Below are 15,669 nucleotides of genomic sequence, written 5' to 3' on the forward strand. Positions count from 1 at the left end.
TTTGTCTATTTGTTTATTTTGAATACGCACCCTCTAGCGGCGAAAATTACATATTGTGCCTTTAAGCAAGACTTGGAAAGATTGTGCTTTGGCTTGGTAAATCTATAAAATGTGAGAATCAAATGAGAATCAAATGATGTGAGAATGTTGATTAATTACACTAATGTTCAAAATTTAGGGGTCAATACATTTTCTTTAACAAAACTCATAGTTTTACTCCGCAAGAATGCATTACATTAATCAAATGTGTTCCAAAAAGTTCTATTTCAAATAAATGCTGTTCTTTCTTTCAAAAATAATGTAGTTTTTAAAATAAAAAATGTTTAGGCCTATATGTTTCGAAAATACTCAGCATCACAACTGTTTTATATGGAAGCCCATTTCCGCCACTGAATAAAAAATTTGAAAAAGGTTATTGCGACTTTTTATTTCACAATTCTGACTTTTTTTCTCGGGATTGCATGATACAAACTCGCAATTCTGACTTTTTTTCTCAGAATTGTGAGATATAAACAATTGCAAGTTATAAAGTCAGAATTGCGAGATATAACATCACAATTCTGACTTTTTTTTCTCAGAATTGCGTGATATAAACAATTGAGAGAAATAAAGTCAGAATTGCGAGAAAAACCTAGAGAAAAACTCGCAATTTTGTGAGAAAAAGAAAAATTGTGAGAAAAACTCAAAGTTCTCGAAAAAATTAAAATTCTGACTTTTTTCTCGCAAATGCAAGTTTGTATCTGGCAATTTTGACTCTTTTAAACTCACAATTGCGAGTTCTAAAGTCCTAATTTTGAGGGGAAAAAAGACTGATATGATCTTAGAATTGCAAGTTTATATCTCACAATTCTGACTTAACTCGTAATTGCATGTTATAAAGTCACAATTGAGAGATATAAACTCACAATTCTGAATTGCGAGATGTAAACTTGCAATTGCGAGAAAAAAAAGTCAGAATTGTGAGATAAAAAGTTGCAATTACCCTTTTAATTTTTTTTCAGTTATTCAGTTATTATTTTGTCTTGTGGAGTATATGTAAACATCTGTTATGTGAAATAGTTTATTCAGGACAGTACTAAATAAAAATTGCATGCAATTTTCATGATCCCTATTATTTTGTTTCAATTATTAAGATTTTGCACATTCTGCAAGGGGTATGTAAACTTATGAGCACAACTGTATATTAAAATAGAATACTGTCATTAATATTGTGATAATATTGTTACTGTACTATTTTAATCAAATAAATGCAGTCTGGGTGAACATAAGACTTTCAAAACACTAAAAAATCTTACAGATCACAAACCTTTGAACAGTAATGTACACTTTTAATCATGCTATACTGAAATGTATGTAGTTTAAAACAATCAAAAATATATATGCACCCAATATTTTGTGAGCTATGTATTTTTATGCATTTATCCCTTAATTAAGTCAAAGCTCTTGTGCCATTTGTATGATGCATGGTGTTGCTGCCTATGTAGTGCATTTCAATTCAGTAACCTATGATGGTCTATTTCATTTCGGGCCCAGCCTAAGTAGCAGCTAGAACAGCACCAACGAGTTAAAAGTAACAACCGTTCAGAGGTATTTGACCAAAATCAATAGGACTCTAGGGGTGCATAACACAAAATAGGCTGGGAAACACTGCTCTAAAATGTCCTGATATTGTACTGGCCATTCATAACACTGTAAGATATTCAAAAAGATGCTCTAGTGAGATGCTGTAACTCTGAGCGGAGCGAGGCAGTGGGGCTGCTGGCCGCATGCAGTTAGACGGTGCTTTGACTGCGACTCTAATTAGAGCTGGAGGAGAACACTGACACTTAATGAGGGGTGTAGGAGACATATGCTCACTCACTCGTGCACACACATATAAAGAGCGCAAGAGAATGAGGGAGAATGCAAGTGTATGGAAATTAGCAAGACAGGACACACACTGCGTACAGCGTGGAGAACAAAGTCTTTGAGAAGGAAGTCAGAAGCCGGTGAAATTATTCTTTTTTTTCGGTGTTTTGCATAAAAACACAAATGTGATGGAAAAAAGTGGCTCACACCTCCAGCATGAAGAGATGTGTTTGTTTATTTAACTATATTTTTGGTACAAAAATATAAGTAGTAAGCTAAATCTGACAAAACCTCTATTTGGGGATTACTGGGATGTTCTCAGTTGTATTTCTTAATCCTTAAAATGCAAAATAAATAAATTAAAATACACAAGTAAATAAAAACACTTCCCTTGTCTTTTAGAAATAATGGACAGTCCATGTTTATAATTTTTTATATATAGTTAAAAAAAAACAACTGAAATCTATGTCCTCATCTTCACTACAACTGAATAACATTTTTTTTAATGTTTTTTTTTTAAGAAAACATGCTCGCTTATTATGCTCACTAACTTTGAATTGACTTGATCAAACATACAGTAACAATATTTTGCAATACTTTGAAATATTATTACAATTTAGAATAAATGTTTTCTATTTTTAATAACTATTTTAATACATATTCAAATGCAATTTATTCCTTTGAGTGCAAAGCTGAAATTTCCTGTCACACGATCCTTCAGAAATCATTTTAATTCGCTAATTTGGTGCTCAAGAAACATTTCTTATTATCATCTATGTAGAAAAATGTTGTGCTGCTTAAAACTCTTTTTCTAGAAAACTTGATTCTTGATGAATTGAAAGTTCAAAAGCACAGCATTTTTTTGAAATAGAAATATTTTATAACATTATAAATGTCTTCAAATTATCAATTTAATGCAATCCTGCTGAATAAAAGCATTAATTTCTTAAAAAAAAAAAATCTTACTGTTCTCAAACCTTTGAATGGTAGTGTGAATACTGTAGCTAGGAAAATGTGTACTGATTATTATTTGGGCTCAAATTTTACAACAGCAAACTCAAAGCAGGGTTTCTTTCATTACTGAGCATGGAGCAAGCGAAGAGCAGGCAATGGAAAAACCTGGAGGCTTTTTACAGCATTCATTTAGTACCTTGGTGTCATTGAGCTGGGCCAATCCCGTGCAGGCGTTCGCCAACAGGAAATCGCCACTCAGAACTGCCATCTTGTTCCCAAACTGCATGTCTTTGAGGGGGCCATCCGAGTTCGTCCACTCCTTAAGATTCACAATCCCACGATGCACCAGGAAGGCCGTGTGAATCAGCTCCGTGATCTCAGCCAAGTTCCTCTGACTGACAAAGAGACAGAAAGAGAGAAATATTGTGATTCTGAGAGGGTATTAGATCTATAAACAGTCCCAGATGCTACAGCACACTTTATACGGAAAGGGAGTGATTTTAGCCCAAACGTTCTTCTGCAGAACAAATAAACCAGAGAGAGTGTCAAGTGTCCTGATGACCATAATGCACTTCGCAAAATACCAACTGCCACTGATTATCAGATGAGCCCGATTATCACAACGCCATCACACAGACGTTATAATCAAATGTTGATTTGCCGGGTTCAGGACCATAATCAGCTTGGACCATTGAGGTCTCAGCGATAACCACCTTCCAGACACAAGAGAGAGATGTTAGCGCTGATGACCACTTACCCCTCCTTCAGAGCGAGAGACATGGAAAGAAAAGAGGGTGAGAGACTGAAGAAAAAGCGTCTTTGATGAAGGGATTCTCTTCAGTCTGGCAATGTGAGAGAATCTCTGTGGCCGTTTCTGCTCTCTCTCACACACACAGTCAATGCTTGGGTAATTACAAAGCACTGCAATAATTCTTGTTGTCATTAAATGCTGTTCTGTAATGGACCATCTCCTGGGCTCAATCATCCCTATTGTGCAGAGCTCTCTTGTCCACGCAGCCACCGATCCCGGTCAGTTTCACTTCAGCTGACACAGGTAAAAACAGATCTGAGATGTTGATGTGGCTTACAATGGATGAGGATTACTGGGGAAACTCAAACATACTTTAAAGAAGTGTAATTGTATGTATCTATCATCTCAGGTCAAGAGTTGTAGGGTTTACTTGTCTTTTTTATCTTGGTAAATATTAAACATCCACTTTTTGCAAACCTAATCAATCTTGATGAATACAGTGAAGTCCCACCCAACATTCTGCTCAATTAATATCCTGTTTAACTCAGAAATGCATCTGATTATGGAAGCAAAACGCATAGTGAATAGTGAATGGCATTTTATGTTGACTATAAATGCATATCAAAAGTTGTTTTAAGTCCCACCCAACATTCTGCTCAATGAATATCCTGTTTAACTCAGAAATGCATCTGATTATGGAAGCAAAACGCATAGTGAATGGCATTTTATGTTGACTATAAATGCATATCAAAAGTTGTTTTCTAGAACAGGTGTGTGATCTCAGACCCTGACAAAGTCTTCAGGGCTATGTTCACACATGACACGGGTCTGTTTTTTAAATTATACTATGAACAGCCCAAATCATATGTGACATTTTTAATTAAAATAAAAAAGGACTAAAAAAATTAAATAATTAAAAAATACTGTCCTAAAGTGCTTTAAATGTAACATTTTTTTATTTAAAAGTTGAAAAATGAACTAAATTGAAAAATAAACTAAATGAAAAAGAATAAATAAAAATAAATACATTTGAAATACAACATGAACAGCACAAAATGCATGACATTTTAATTCAGTTTTATAAAATTATTTTGGTTTTATCATTCATAATCATTCACCATCATTGACATGCTTCATTTCCATTAGTGTGGAAGACAATGAGTCCACAGAATGCCAATAATACAATTTAGGCCCTTTACCGCCTCCTTGCCCTTGTTCTTAATTGATGTGTAATTTCCACGGAAGATCAGGTTCATAATAATTGCCTCCATTTATTTAATTCAGATTAGCATGCCAAGTTTGACTATTTTAATGCCACATTTAAAAGTTCTCATCAGTCCCTTAAAAAAAAGATTTGGGCCACATTTAGCTGCAGTGTGAATGTGGCCAAGGTGTGTGTGTGTGTCCTTCTCAACACCTTGCAGCTGCCAGTATTGAGTTGCTGATTTGACCACTCATTAGTAATAGTGGTGATATTTGTAACTAGTGTTGTTGAATTAATAGTTTTCTACCCTGAAATGATTTTGTATAGTCTTTGTCTCCTTCATCCTTGGACTGACTGCAGTGTTTCGGCTGTGTGCAGACAGCCAGAGTTTAATCGAAATCTAATTTTCCCCCAAATCTGCAGCTATGCCGTCTACGTTTTTTTGAAGTCAGTGGGAGGGGCAGCACAGGGAGTATAAATAGCCTCAGAACTCAGTTGCATAGCAACCGATGCCATGGCGCAGAGGGGTTCCGCCCCCTGACACGCCCCCTTTCTCTGTCTGCTCCATTTTCTCTGCCAATTTAACCCTGAAGCTCAGTGGAGTGTGTGCCTGCAAGCTCACAGCAGATCACCTTAGAGGTCAAGATGTCAGTTGACCAAGAGCATCACTAAAGCTGTCACACTGTCACTATCTCAGCCAATTGATGTTTCAATGAAAGATCAGAGATGGCTTTGTTTCTAAACTCGTTATGATGTGAGTTCAACTCTTAACACAAGACACACACACACCACAGAAACCACCTATATAACTACCAGTACTAAATAAGACTCGTTCTTCTGTTTAGTCTGCTCTATACAGTATGTCATATATATTAAAAATGAATACCATTCAAAATGCTGGGGTCAGTAAGATTTTTTTATGTTTTTGAAAGAAGTCTCTAAATGTCCTTGCACACGGAGTTCAAAATTCTCGTCCAATATTTTTGCACGTTAAAAAATAAATACGACCTCACGTTGTGTCAATCACGTTCACACACTGCCTGCAAAACTTTTGTCCGTCATAAAAAAATCGGACCGGGTTAAATTTTCTGTGTTTTTCACATCTGTAGCAAGCATTTTGAGAGGTGTTTGTGCGTGCCGAATTTTTAGGAAGACAAATACGAAAAAATGCATATGAAAATTTTCTGTGTGCCAGGACCTTTACGCTCACCAAGGCTGCATTTATTTGATCAAAACACAGTAGAAAAAATAGTATTGTGAAATAGTATTACAATTTAAAATAACTGTTTTCTATTTATATATATTTTCAAATGAATTTTCAGCAGTCATTACTCCAGTCTTCAGTGTCACATGATTCTTCAGAAATGTTTTTACATTTCATATTATTATCAACATTGAAAACATCTGTGTGTACATTTTTATTTAGGATTCTTTGATGAATAGAAAGTTCAAAAGAGCAGATTTTATTTGAAATATAATTATTTGTAACTCTATAAATGTTTTATTGTCACTTTTGATCAATTTAATGCATCCTTGCTGAATAAAAGAATTAATATCGTTCAAAAAAACTGTAAAAAAAAGTGTAAGATTTAATTTTTAGTGAAACATCTGCACTCATTAAATTTGTCAAATTAATTAGATTATGTAATGTTCATTAAAAAAATAAGCCAAAAAAAAAATAAACCTTAATGTCAACTTGCGAAAAATCTGAATATTGCAAAAACAATTTGAGAATAAAGCAGCAATTCCATCTCTTTCAGGGAAATTGGTGCAAAATAAAAAAATGCAATTATTCTGTCACATGACTTGAGCAAATCTTGGATTTTTTGTTTTTCCATCATAGTATTCAAGTAGTACATTAATCAATGTAACCATCTTAAGTGAGTGTATACATTTTTCATGCACTTTTTATGTTGGCCTTTCCATTCAGTAATTTCTTTTTCTTTTTTTGCGAAATCCTAATATTTGCATTAAGATTTGTGAATGGAAACCCAGATAATGACTAAACAGGTAGTATTTTGCATGTACCACCTTTAGAACGAGACAGGCTTCCAGGATGCCATAATGTCTAATGATCTAAAACAAATTCAAGGGGACTTTAGGAGATAACCGAGCAAACATGGACACTGTACAATGCTTATTTTCAGCTTTCGGACACAGCCAAAGTCTGCTGAATGTCACACTCATGTTCCACACGTCCCTTAAAAGAACTGTCGAGCAATCATTCAAACAGACGTCTCTCTCAGCGAGATGCACTCGTGCATGTATGCGATCATACACACACCCCCAAACCATGAGCATTTCTGTCAGAAGTGAACACACACACTTACCATCCACCTCACATGCACACACAACCACACTGTCTGTCTCTGTGTGTGTGTGTGTGTGTGTGTGTGTGTGTGTGAGTGAGAGAGAGAGAGAGAGAGAGAGAGAGAGAGAAAAAGTGACTCGAAGGGACATTTTACAAATGCTGCATGTCAAGGAGGAGGAGAGCAGCACAGCAATTCATCCATCACCACCATCAAACACACCTCTAACCAGGAACGAGAGAGCGAAAGGTGTCATCGGAGCTGGGAGGGAAGGGGGAAGTTGAAAGGAAAGAGAGAGGACCGACAAAGAAAGAGAAAAATACAGACATGGAGGAAGAAAAAAGCTCTATATGTTACAAAGAGATAACTACAACAGACATGTTTATTCTTTACTCATCCTCATGTCATTCCAAATCAGAACTTCCTTTTTTTCTGCTGAACACACAAGGAGAAACTTTAAAATTTCTTCTGCTCGAAAGCACAATAATAGAATCATAAAGGGGTCCAGATAATGTGTGTTTCATATTTAAATTCCCCTCTAGTAAACTGTTAACAGGATCATTGAGTTTAACAGTTCAGTCCAATTGTAATAATTCATTGTGAACCGGATCAACTGATTCACTGGCAAAATAAGATTGGGAAGAATGTCTGATTCTTTATATATTTATCAGTGAATGAAATAGTTCAATCTGAATGTAAATTAATCATTCACTGTGAACCAAATCAACTGAATCAAAAGATTTGATTCAGAAGAATGTCTGGTTCATGAACTAATCCTTGCTACTTCTCTTTTGAAATGTGTATCTATTTGTCAGTTACTTGAACAGTTTAGTCAGACTGCAAATGTATCATTCATTGTAAACCAAATCAACTGATGCATTAAAAAGATCTGATTCAGAAGAACGTCTGATTCATGAACAAAGAGTTGCTACTTCTCTCTTAAATCTTTATCTATTAATCAGTGAGCTGAACAGCTCAGTCAGATCGTAAATTAATCATTCAGAATTATTAATTCATAAACTAGATCAAGTGATTCACTGAAAAATATCAGATTCAGAAGAATGTCTGATTAATTCAGATGTATGTTTGACATCATTCTCTTCTCTTTTAAATTTGGGAGTATTTAGAAGATTTAGAATATAGCACGTAAATCATATGGACCACCTGTTATGCTTTTTAGTGGAATTTCTAAAGCTTCACAGGTTCAGTTCTAATTGATGTTGATTATATTAAAAAGAATAGCCAGGATATTTTTCACAAATTCCCTTTTTCCACAGAAGAGTAAAGTCATACAGGAGTAAATAATGACATTTTTGGGTAAAATATCCCTTTAAATGTGGGTAATTGTGTGTGTGCATGTTTCACCATCATTCACCTCACACTTTTTTAACACACACACACCCACAATGGGTCAGCCTTGACTCTTACAAGTCTCAGGGCAACTACATCGCCATCTTGTTTCCATGACACCCACTTTCCAGCTGTGGAACTATGAGGTCACTTCCTGTTTAGAGGGAAACGTGGGGATGTAGAAGCAAGAAAACGAGGGGGAAAAAACAGAGAAGTATAGCGATGAGTGCCGGTCCCTCCTCTCACTTGCTTTGACATTCTTTTTCCCCGCTCAGCGAGAGAGAAAGAGTTCATTCAGACAGCTTGTGCACACACACACACACACACACACACACATGCTGCCAAGTACAACAGCCGCTTCTGGTAACTCCCTGGCACTGCAGCCAAAGAACTCACACACACACACACACACACACACACACCAGCCTGTTTAGAGCAAGAGTCCTTCTGAGGCACAGCAGTGGAAGTGGATGCACAACTGTGTGTGCTGCATGTGTGTCAATTTCTTGTCCTTAACTGGACATAATTTACCCTACACACTTTCATATCCTGTTTCCGATGATCTGTCTATGCAACACGGTTACCATAGATCTTGTTTTCCAATAAACCTTGTTCTCTCTGAATTCAATGCTACATTTTAAAAACAAATGTCATGCTCTTTTTTCACTTTCACTTATGGAAAGAGAAAAAGGCTACATTTCTAATTGGCCTCAGATGAAATGTGAACCTCTTCTTCTCCGAAATAAAATCTTCAGCAGTCTGTAGCTTTCAAGGTGTCCAAATGAAAAATTTCTCTAAACCTGATGCCCAGATACCGGCCAAATATTTTTTTTAAATTCTATAAAATAAAAAATACATTTTTATTCATCTCTCTCCACTTTTCCCACCTACGAACACACACAAGCAAGCACTTATATGCTGACACTGAATACTTTTGGGAAGTTGACATGTCCTGCGATGTGACATGCTATACTCCTAAAACTGACATGCTATACTATATCTAAAACTGACGGCGATCTGTAAAACAAAATAATTGAGGTATGATATTAAAACGGCTATATTAAAATACAGCTACAACCATAAAAACCATAACTAACGCATTGCGGCTTGAAGATCCTTCATCAGGGTGTGGATTTCAGCAGGCAAACTTTATTTAAAGAGTTGAAGACAACTTTAACAAACAGTGTCCGCTGTAATATAATACCTCACAAGTGTATTAGATTTGTTTCATAGACTGCAAAGCCTTCTCCACATCAGCAGAGAAGGTAATGGTATATTTTTGGATTGCTTAAACAACATTTTGCCAATTCCTTTGCAATTACTATGACTCTCCATGACCTTGAGAGACTGCATGGAATATTTGTACTTTTAAAAATACATTTGTCACCAGACCAGATCTTTTAAAATTATCTACTGAGGGAAAAATTAACCCTGTAAAGCCTGAAACAGTTTACTGAATCTTTAGACAAAATACAGTTAGGTCCATATATATTTGGACACAGGCACAATCTTTATTATTTTAGCTGCTGACCAAAACATATTCAAGTTACAGTTATATAATGAATATGGGCTTAAAGTGTGCACTCTGAGCTTTAATTTGAGGAAAGGTTAAGGAATTACAGCTCTTTAACATGTACCTCCCCCCTTTTTCAAGGGACAATAAGTAATTGGACAACTGACTCCAAAGCTGTTTCATGGACAGTCGTGGGCTATTCTTTCGTTATTTCCACATCAATTAAGCAGGTAAAAGGTCTGGAGTTGATTCTAAGTGTACCATTTGCATTTGGAAGCTGTTGCTGTGAACCCACATCATGCAGTCAAAGGTGAAACAAACAAATGTTAGGCTTCAAAATCAAAACAAATCCATTAGAGAGATAGCAGGAACATTAGGAGTGGCCAAATCAACATTTTGGTACATTCTGAGAAAAAAAAGAATGCACTGGTGAGCTCAGCAACATAAAAAGGCCTGGACGTCCATGGAGGACAACAGAGGTGGATGATCGGAGGATCCTCTCCATGGTAAAGAAAAACCCTTTCACAACATCCAGCCAAGTGAAGAACACTCTCCAGGAGGTAGGCATGTCACTATCAAAATCTACAATCAAGAGAAGACTTCACGAGAGCAAGTACAGAGGGTTCACCACAAGGTGCAAACAAGGCCAGATTAGACTTAACCAAAAAACGTCTAAAAAAAAGCCTGACCACTTCTGGAAAAGCATTTTTTGGACGGCTGAAATTAAGATCAACCTGTAAAAGAATGACAGGAAGAAAAAAGTATGGAGAAGGCTTGGAACAGCTCATGATCCAAAGCATACAACATCATCTATGAAACATGGTGGAGCAGTGTGATGGCATGAGCTAAAGGCCTGGCAAAGCATCGCGAAGGAGGAAACCCAGTCTCTGGTGATGTCCATGAGTTCCAGACTTAAGGCAGTCATTGCTTGCAAAGGATTCTCAACAATATTTAAAAATTAACATTTTATTTATGATTATATTTATATGTCCAATTACATTTGAGCCCCTGAAAATGGGGGGACTGTGTATAAAAATGGTTGTAATTCCCAAGCATTTTGTTATATTTTTGTTCAACCCCTTGAATTAAAGCTTAAAGTCTGCACTTCAATTTCATCTCGATTGTTTTATTTTTAATTCTGTTCTGGTGGCATACAGAGACCAAATTATGAAAATTGCGTCAGTGTCCAAATATATATGGACCTAATTGTATATATATAAAACAATTCGTTTTATATCATATTTGAGACATCAGGATTGTATGGTATACTATGATATAGTGAAAATATGGAGCTGACATTCGAGGAGGAAAAAACTATATGCAAAAATATGCAGTTGGTGTAGCTGTGTTATTTATAAAAAAGTATTAATTATTAAACAAGAGGGCAGGATGCATATAGTAGATTGTGTGCATCAAAGTTAGGTGTTAGGTGTACAGTAGGTGTTTAAGCAAAGTTTTAATTATGTTGGTCGACGTCGATGGCCTCGTGGGCAGCGCGCCGACATACAGCGTCATTGCGCTTTGGGTGTCACGAGTTCGAGTCCCGGCTCGTGGACCTTTCCCAATCCCATCCCCCTCTCTCTCACCCACTTCACTTCCTGTCGACCTAAACTGTCCTATCTAAATAAAAGCATAAAACGCCATAAATAAACCTTTAAAAAAAAAATTGTTGTTGATAATTTAGAGACCTAGAAGATCATGTATCAAATATGAAACAGTTGGCTTTGGTCTTTGAAGTCTATGGACTTGTTATGTGTAAACTAGCAATGTCCATACATAACACAAACAGTCCTTGCCCTCTCCATATTCCTTTCTCTTGCCATCTTTCAAACATCTTTCTGGCTGTTCTCCCTCCCTCTCTCACTTTGTCTAAGCCTGTGTGTGGTAGCAGTCATTTCTCACTAATGGCCAAAGCTACAAGCTGTTAGAGTCCCATGACCCTGAGAAAAAGAAAAAGAAAACAGTAAAAAAGAGAAAGAAAGGTATTGTTACCTGGGGTAGATGCCGCTGACCATACTGTCATGAATCGGGTCACTGGTACTGGGACATGGACCAGCTGCTTTTGACATCAGCAGCACAATGAGACCTCGCATCTGTAGATTATTCCGGCTGTCGTACACAAATCCTCTATTAAAAAAAATCATAAAATTAAATATCACATAACATATATATTTTCTTTATATATTTTTAGCTGAATAAAATTGTGAAAATAAATCAGTGTCACAACATCCTTTAGAAATATTTCTAATATGGTAATTCGGGCTTTTAACCACTTTTTTAGAACCGATCCCGATCCGATACCAGAAATTCTGAGTATCTGCCGATACCGATACCGATCTGATACCAAGCGCAGGTTTTTTTTTTTAAATCAGTGTAGAATTACTATACCTCAGTGTGTTGACCTGATCATCACTCTTTTGTGTGTTAAACACAGTCTAAACACATATAGGCCCGGTTTCACAGACAGGGCTTAGACTAAGCCAGGATTAGGCCATAGTTCAATAAGGACATTTAAGTAATTTTTATTAACATGCCTTAGAAAAAACATTACTGGTGTGCATCTTGAGACAAAACAAAGGCACTGATATGTTTTAAGATCAGTCAGTGCAAGTTTATTTCAGTTGAAACAGCTCAGAATTACATTTTAGTCTGGGACTAGGCTTAAGCCTTGTCTGTGAAACCGGGGGATAGACAACTTCATTGTAAAGAAAAACAACAAATGAATAAATATATAATAATAATCTATGATAAAAATACTACTATAAACTAGGTTAGTGGATAATTCAGTAGCAAAAGTTACTCTAAGAAAATCATGAGTGCCCAATAATTTTATAAAATCTAAATATTTAGTGGGGGAAAAAAACATTATTTAGTGGGGAACAAATAAAAGTGAATAAGTGTAGGGCTAAATCTGGTAAAATGTTAAACATTGCTCTTTGTATTCTTAAAAAAAAACAGAAGCAGAGAGTGCTACACGGGTGTCTTTACATAGTCTTTACTGGTGCTCATTGGATGTGATGGAGGTAAACATTGAATTATGTAGACAAAATACTTCCAAGGCACTCACGTGGTAAGATAAAAAGCATTTAATGAACTGGGCATAAAGGGTGTTCACCCAAAAATGAAAATTCTGTCATTAATTACTCTGAAGCTTCATAAAATTATTGTAGAACCACTATAGTCACGTCGACTGTTTTAATGTCGTCTTTAGTACCTTTATGGATCTTGAGAGTTTGGGTGGCGTTGCTGTCAATGGAGGCCTCTCTGAGCCATCGGATTTGATCAAAAATATCTTAATTTGTGTTCTGAAGATGAACGAAGGCACGTCGACTGTTTTAATGTCGTCTTTAGTACCTTTATGGATCTTGAGAGTTTGGGTGGCGTTGCTGTCAATGGAGGCCTCTCTGAGCCATCGGATTTTATCAAAAATATCTTAATTTGTGTTCTGAAGATGAACAAAGGTCTTAGGGGTGTGGAACGACATGAGGGTGAGTAATTAATGACAGAATTTTCATTTTTGGGTGAACTAACCCTTTAAATCATTACAACTAGTTAAAAGTAGATCTACGCGTTTCGGCAAAACAGCCTTCTTCAGGACACACATCAATTGCTCAAACAGGTAATTTGTTTTCTCAGGAAACATTTTTAATTATCAATGTTGAAAACAGCTGAGCTGCTTAATATGCAGCATTTACTTGAAATCTTTTGTACCATTAAACATGTCTTTCACTTATGATCAATTTAAAGCATCCTTGCTGAATAAGTGTTATTTTTTTAAATCTTACTGACCCCAAACTTTTGAACAGTAATACGTTTACACATTAGATATAAATGTATTTTTATTATCATTATTATTATAAGTTTGTACTTGTTCCTAAGTGCAGAGGCAATATTTCAAAAAAGAACAAATCAACAAAACAACTTCCTGTAGTTTTTCCAAAATACATGTAAGTGCTCCAAGAAAACAACATCAACTGCACATTTTCACTGAGTCATATGTGAAATCCATTAATGAGTCAGGCTAACTATTGGTCAGTACTCTGTGCTGATGGCCGTGACTCCCCATCAGACCCTTCAGAATAAGAAATAATGGTGCTATGAAGAGCAGAAATGTGATTCATCAGCTAATTAAAGAGGCTGAGCTATAATGATCAAAAGCAGCTAGAGATTGCAGAGTTACACCGGGATCTGCTTTAAAGCAGTGTTCTGCTCACTGCTGATGAGACACACTGAATTACTGAAATGATACGCGCACTTAAGGCATATAAGAACAGCCACTATAAAAAAGTAACTATTTTTTCATTTATATGCTGTTCTATAACAAGACCAAATATTTCTTATCAAATATCTTCAACTGCCTAAAAATTCAAGAAAACTTCACTGAACTCCAAATTTCTTGTAGAAGGTCAACATGGGTCTGGATCTGAACCTCTTGATAAAAAAAGACTTAAAAATAGACGTTTAAATAAATAGACTTGCATTGAAGGAGGGACTCAAGATGTATCTAAGGACCAGAGTATAGGCTATTCACACAGTTTAGAATTGACAACAGTATTTACTAGCAGGTGTGACTCTCAAAATATCCTGTTCCTGGCCAGGAACAGCTTGAATACTGTCTGTGTGAAAGAGTCAATAAAGTGTATCCCCGTAGCCATTAATACCACCTGTAACCATAGTGACAGTGATGAAATACATTTTCATAACCAAATTTTGATGGAATGTGGTGGAACCTTTTATATTTAGAAGTCACTTCAGTTAGCATATTAAATGTGTGATTGGATTGACAACTGTATTATGCCATTAGAATGCAACCACAGAGGATCACATCGACTGCTAAGCAACTACAGAGAAGGCCCTAGCAAATGTATAGTAGTGCCCTAAAAACACTTGGATGGAATTAAAGGGTTAGTTCACCCAAAAATTTAAATTCTGTCATTAATTACTCACCCTCATGTCGTTTCAAACCCATAAGACCTTCGTTCATCTTCAGAACACAAATTAAGATATTTTTGAGGGAATCTGAGAGCTGTCTGACCCTGCATAGACAGCAACGCAACTGAAATGTTCCCAAGTCCAGAGACGTAGCAAGGAGATCTGTAAAATAATTAAACCGATATATCGATTTACCGATATTTTTCCCGATATTTAAGCATTTTACAATAATCGGATATCGGTTTTGTAATATCGGATTCACCGATAAACACCGCCATCTTGTGGATGTTTTGAGAATTGCGCGCAGGATCGCCATTACACCACAGCGTCTGAGGGGAGAGGAGACAACAACAACGGCGTGCACAGGTACTTGATTTACTGTAGTTAGTAAACTTTATTTAACATAACAGCCATTAATGCACAAATTAGATGTATTACATAAATGCCTGATATGCAGTTTATGCAGCTTGGCTCGAAGAAATAGAGACGAACTCACGGAGTCACGTAACATAATCCGTCAAGTCCTGTCCCGATAAAGACGTAACTTTGCGTGAATTAAATAATATGCAGCCATGAATGGGCGCATGTTGGAAATAAAAGTGCTGAATTTAATTCGCTCTCTGTTATCTATATGCTCATCGTCTCATGAAGGCGGAGGAGTCACGTAGGCTAAAATAATCCATCAAGTCCTCTCCCAATAAAGACGTAACTTTGCATTAATTAAATAATACAGCCATGAATGAGCGCATGCTGGAAATAAAAACGCTAAATTTACTTCTCTCTCTGTTGTATATTTGCTCATCATTAG

General features: G+C 36.2%; 1 protein-coding gene across 1 annotated transcript in view; it reads right to left on the minus strand.

Annotated features, from left to right (window-relative positions):
• The window catches only part of LOC107681545 (decaprenyl-diphosphate synthase subunit 2-like), a 38,416-nt gene that overhangs the window by 12,616 nt on the left and 10,131 nt on the right, over window positions 1-15,669 (minus strand). The window contains exons 3-4 of the mRNA XM_016477853.1: window positions 11,922-12,056; window positions 2,999-3,197 (exon numbers count right to left, since the gene is read on the minus strand). Of these exons, the coding sequence (XP_016333339.1) occupies window positions 2,999-3,197; window positions 11,922-12,056 (334 nt within the window). The remainder of the gene's footprint in view (window positions 1-2,998; window positions 3,198-11,921; window positions 12,057-15,669) is intronic.

Source organism: Sinocyclocheilus anshuiensis, unplaced genomic scaffold, assembly GCF_001515605.1.
Source record: "Sinocyclocheilus anshuiensis isolate Anshui unplaced genomic scaffold, SAMN03320099.WGS_v1.1 scaffold2334, whole genome shotgun sequence".
NCBI lineage: Eukaryota > Metazoa > Chordata > Actinopteri > Cypriniformes > Cyprinidae > Sinocyclocheilus > Sinocyclocheilus anshuiensis.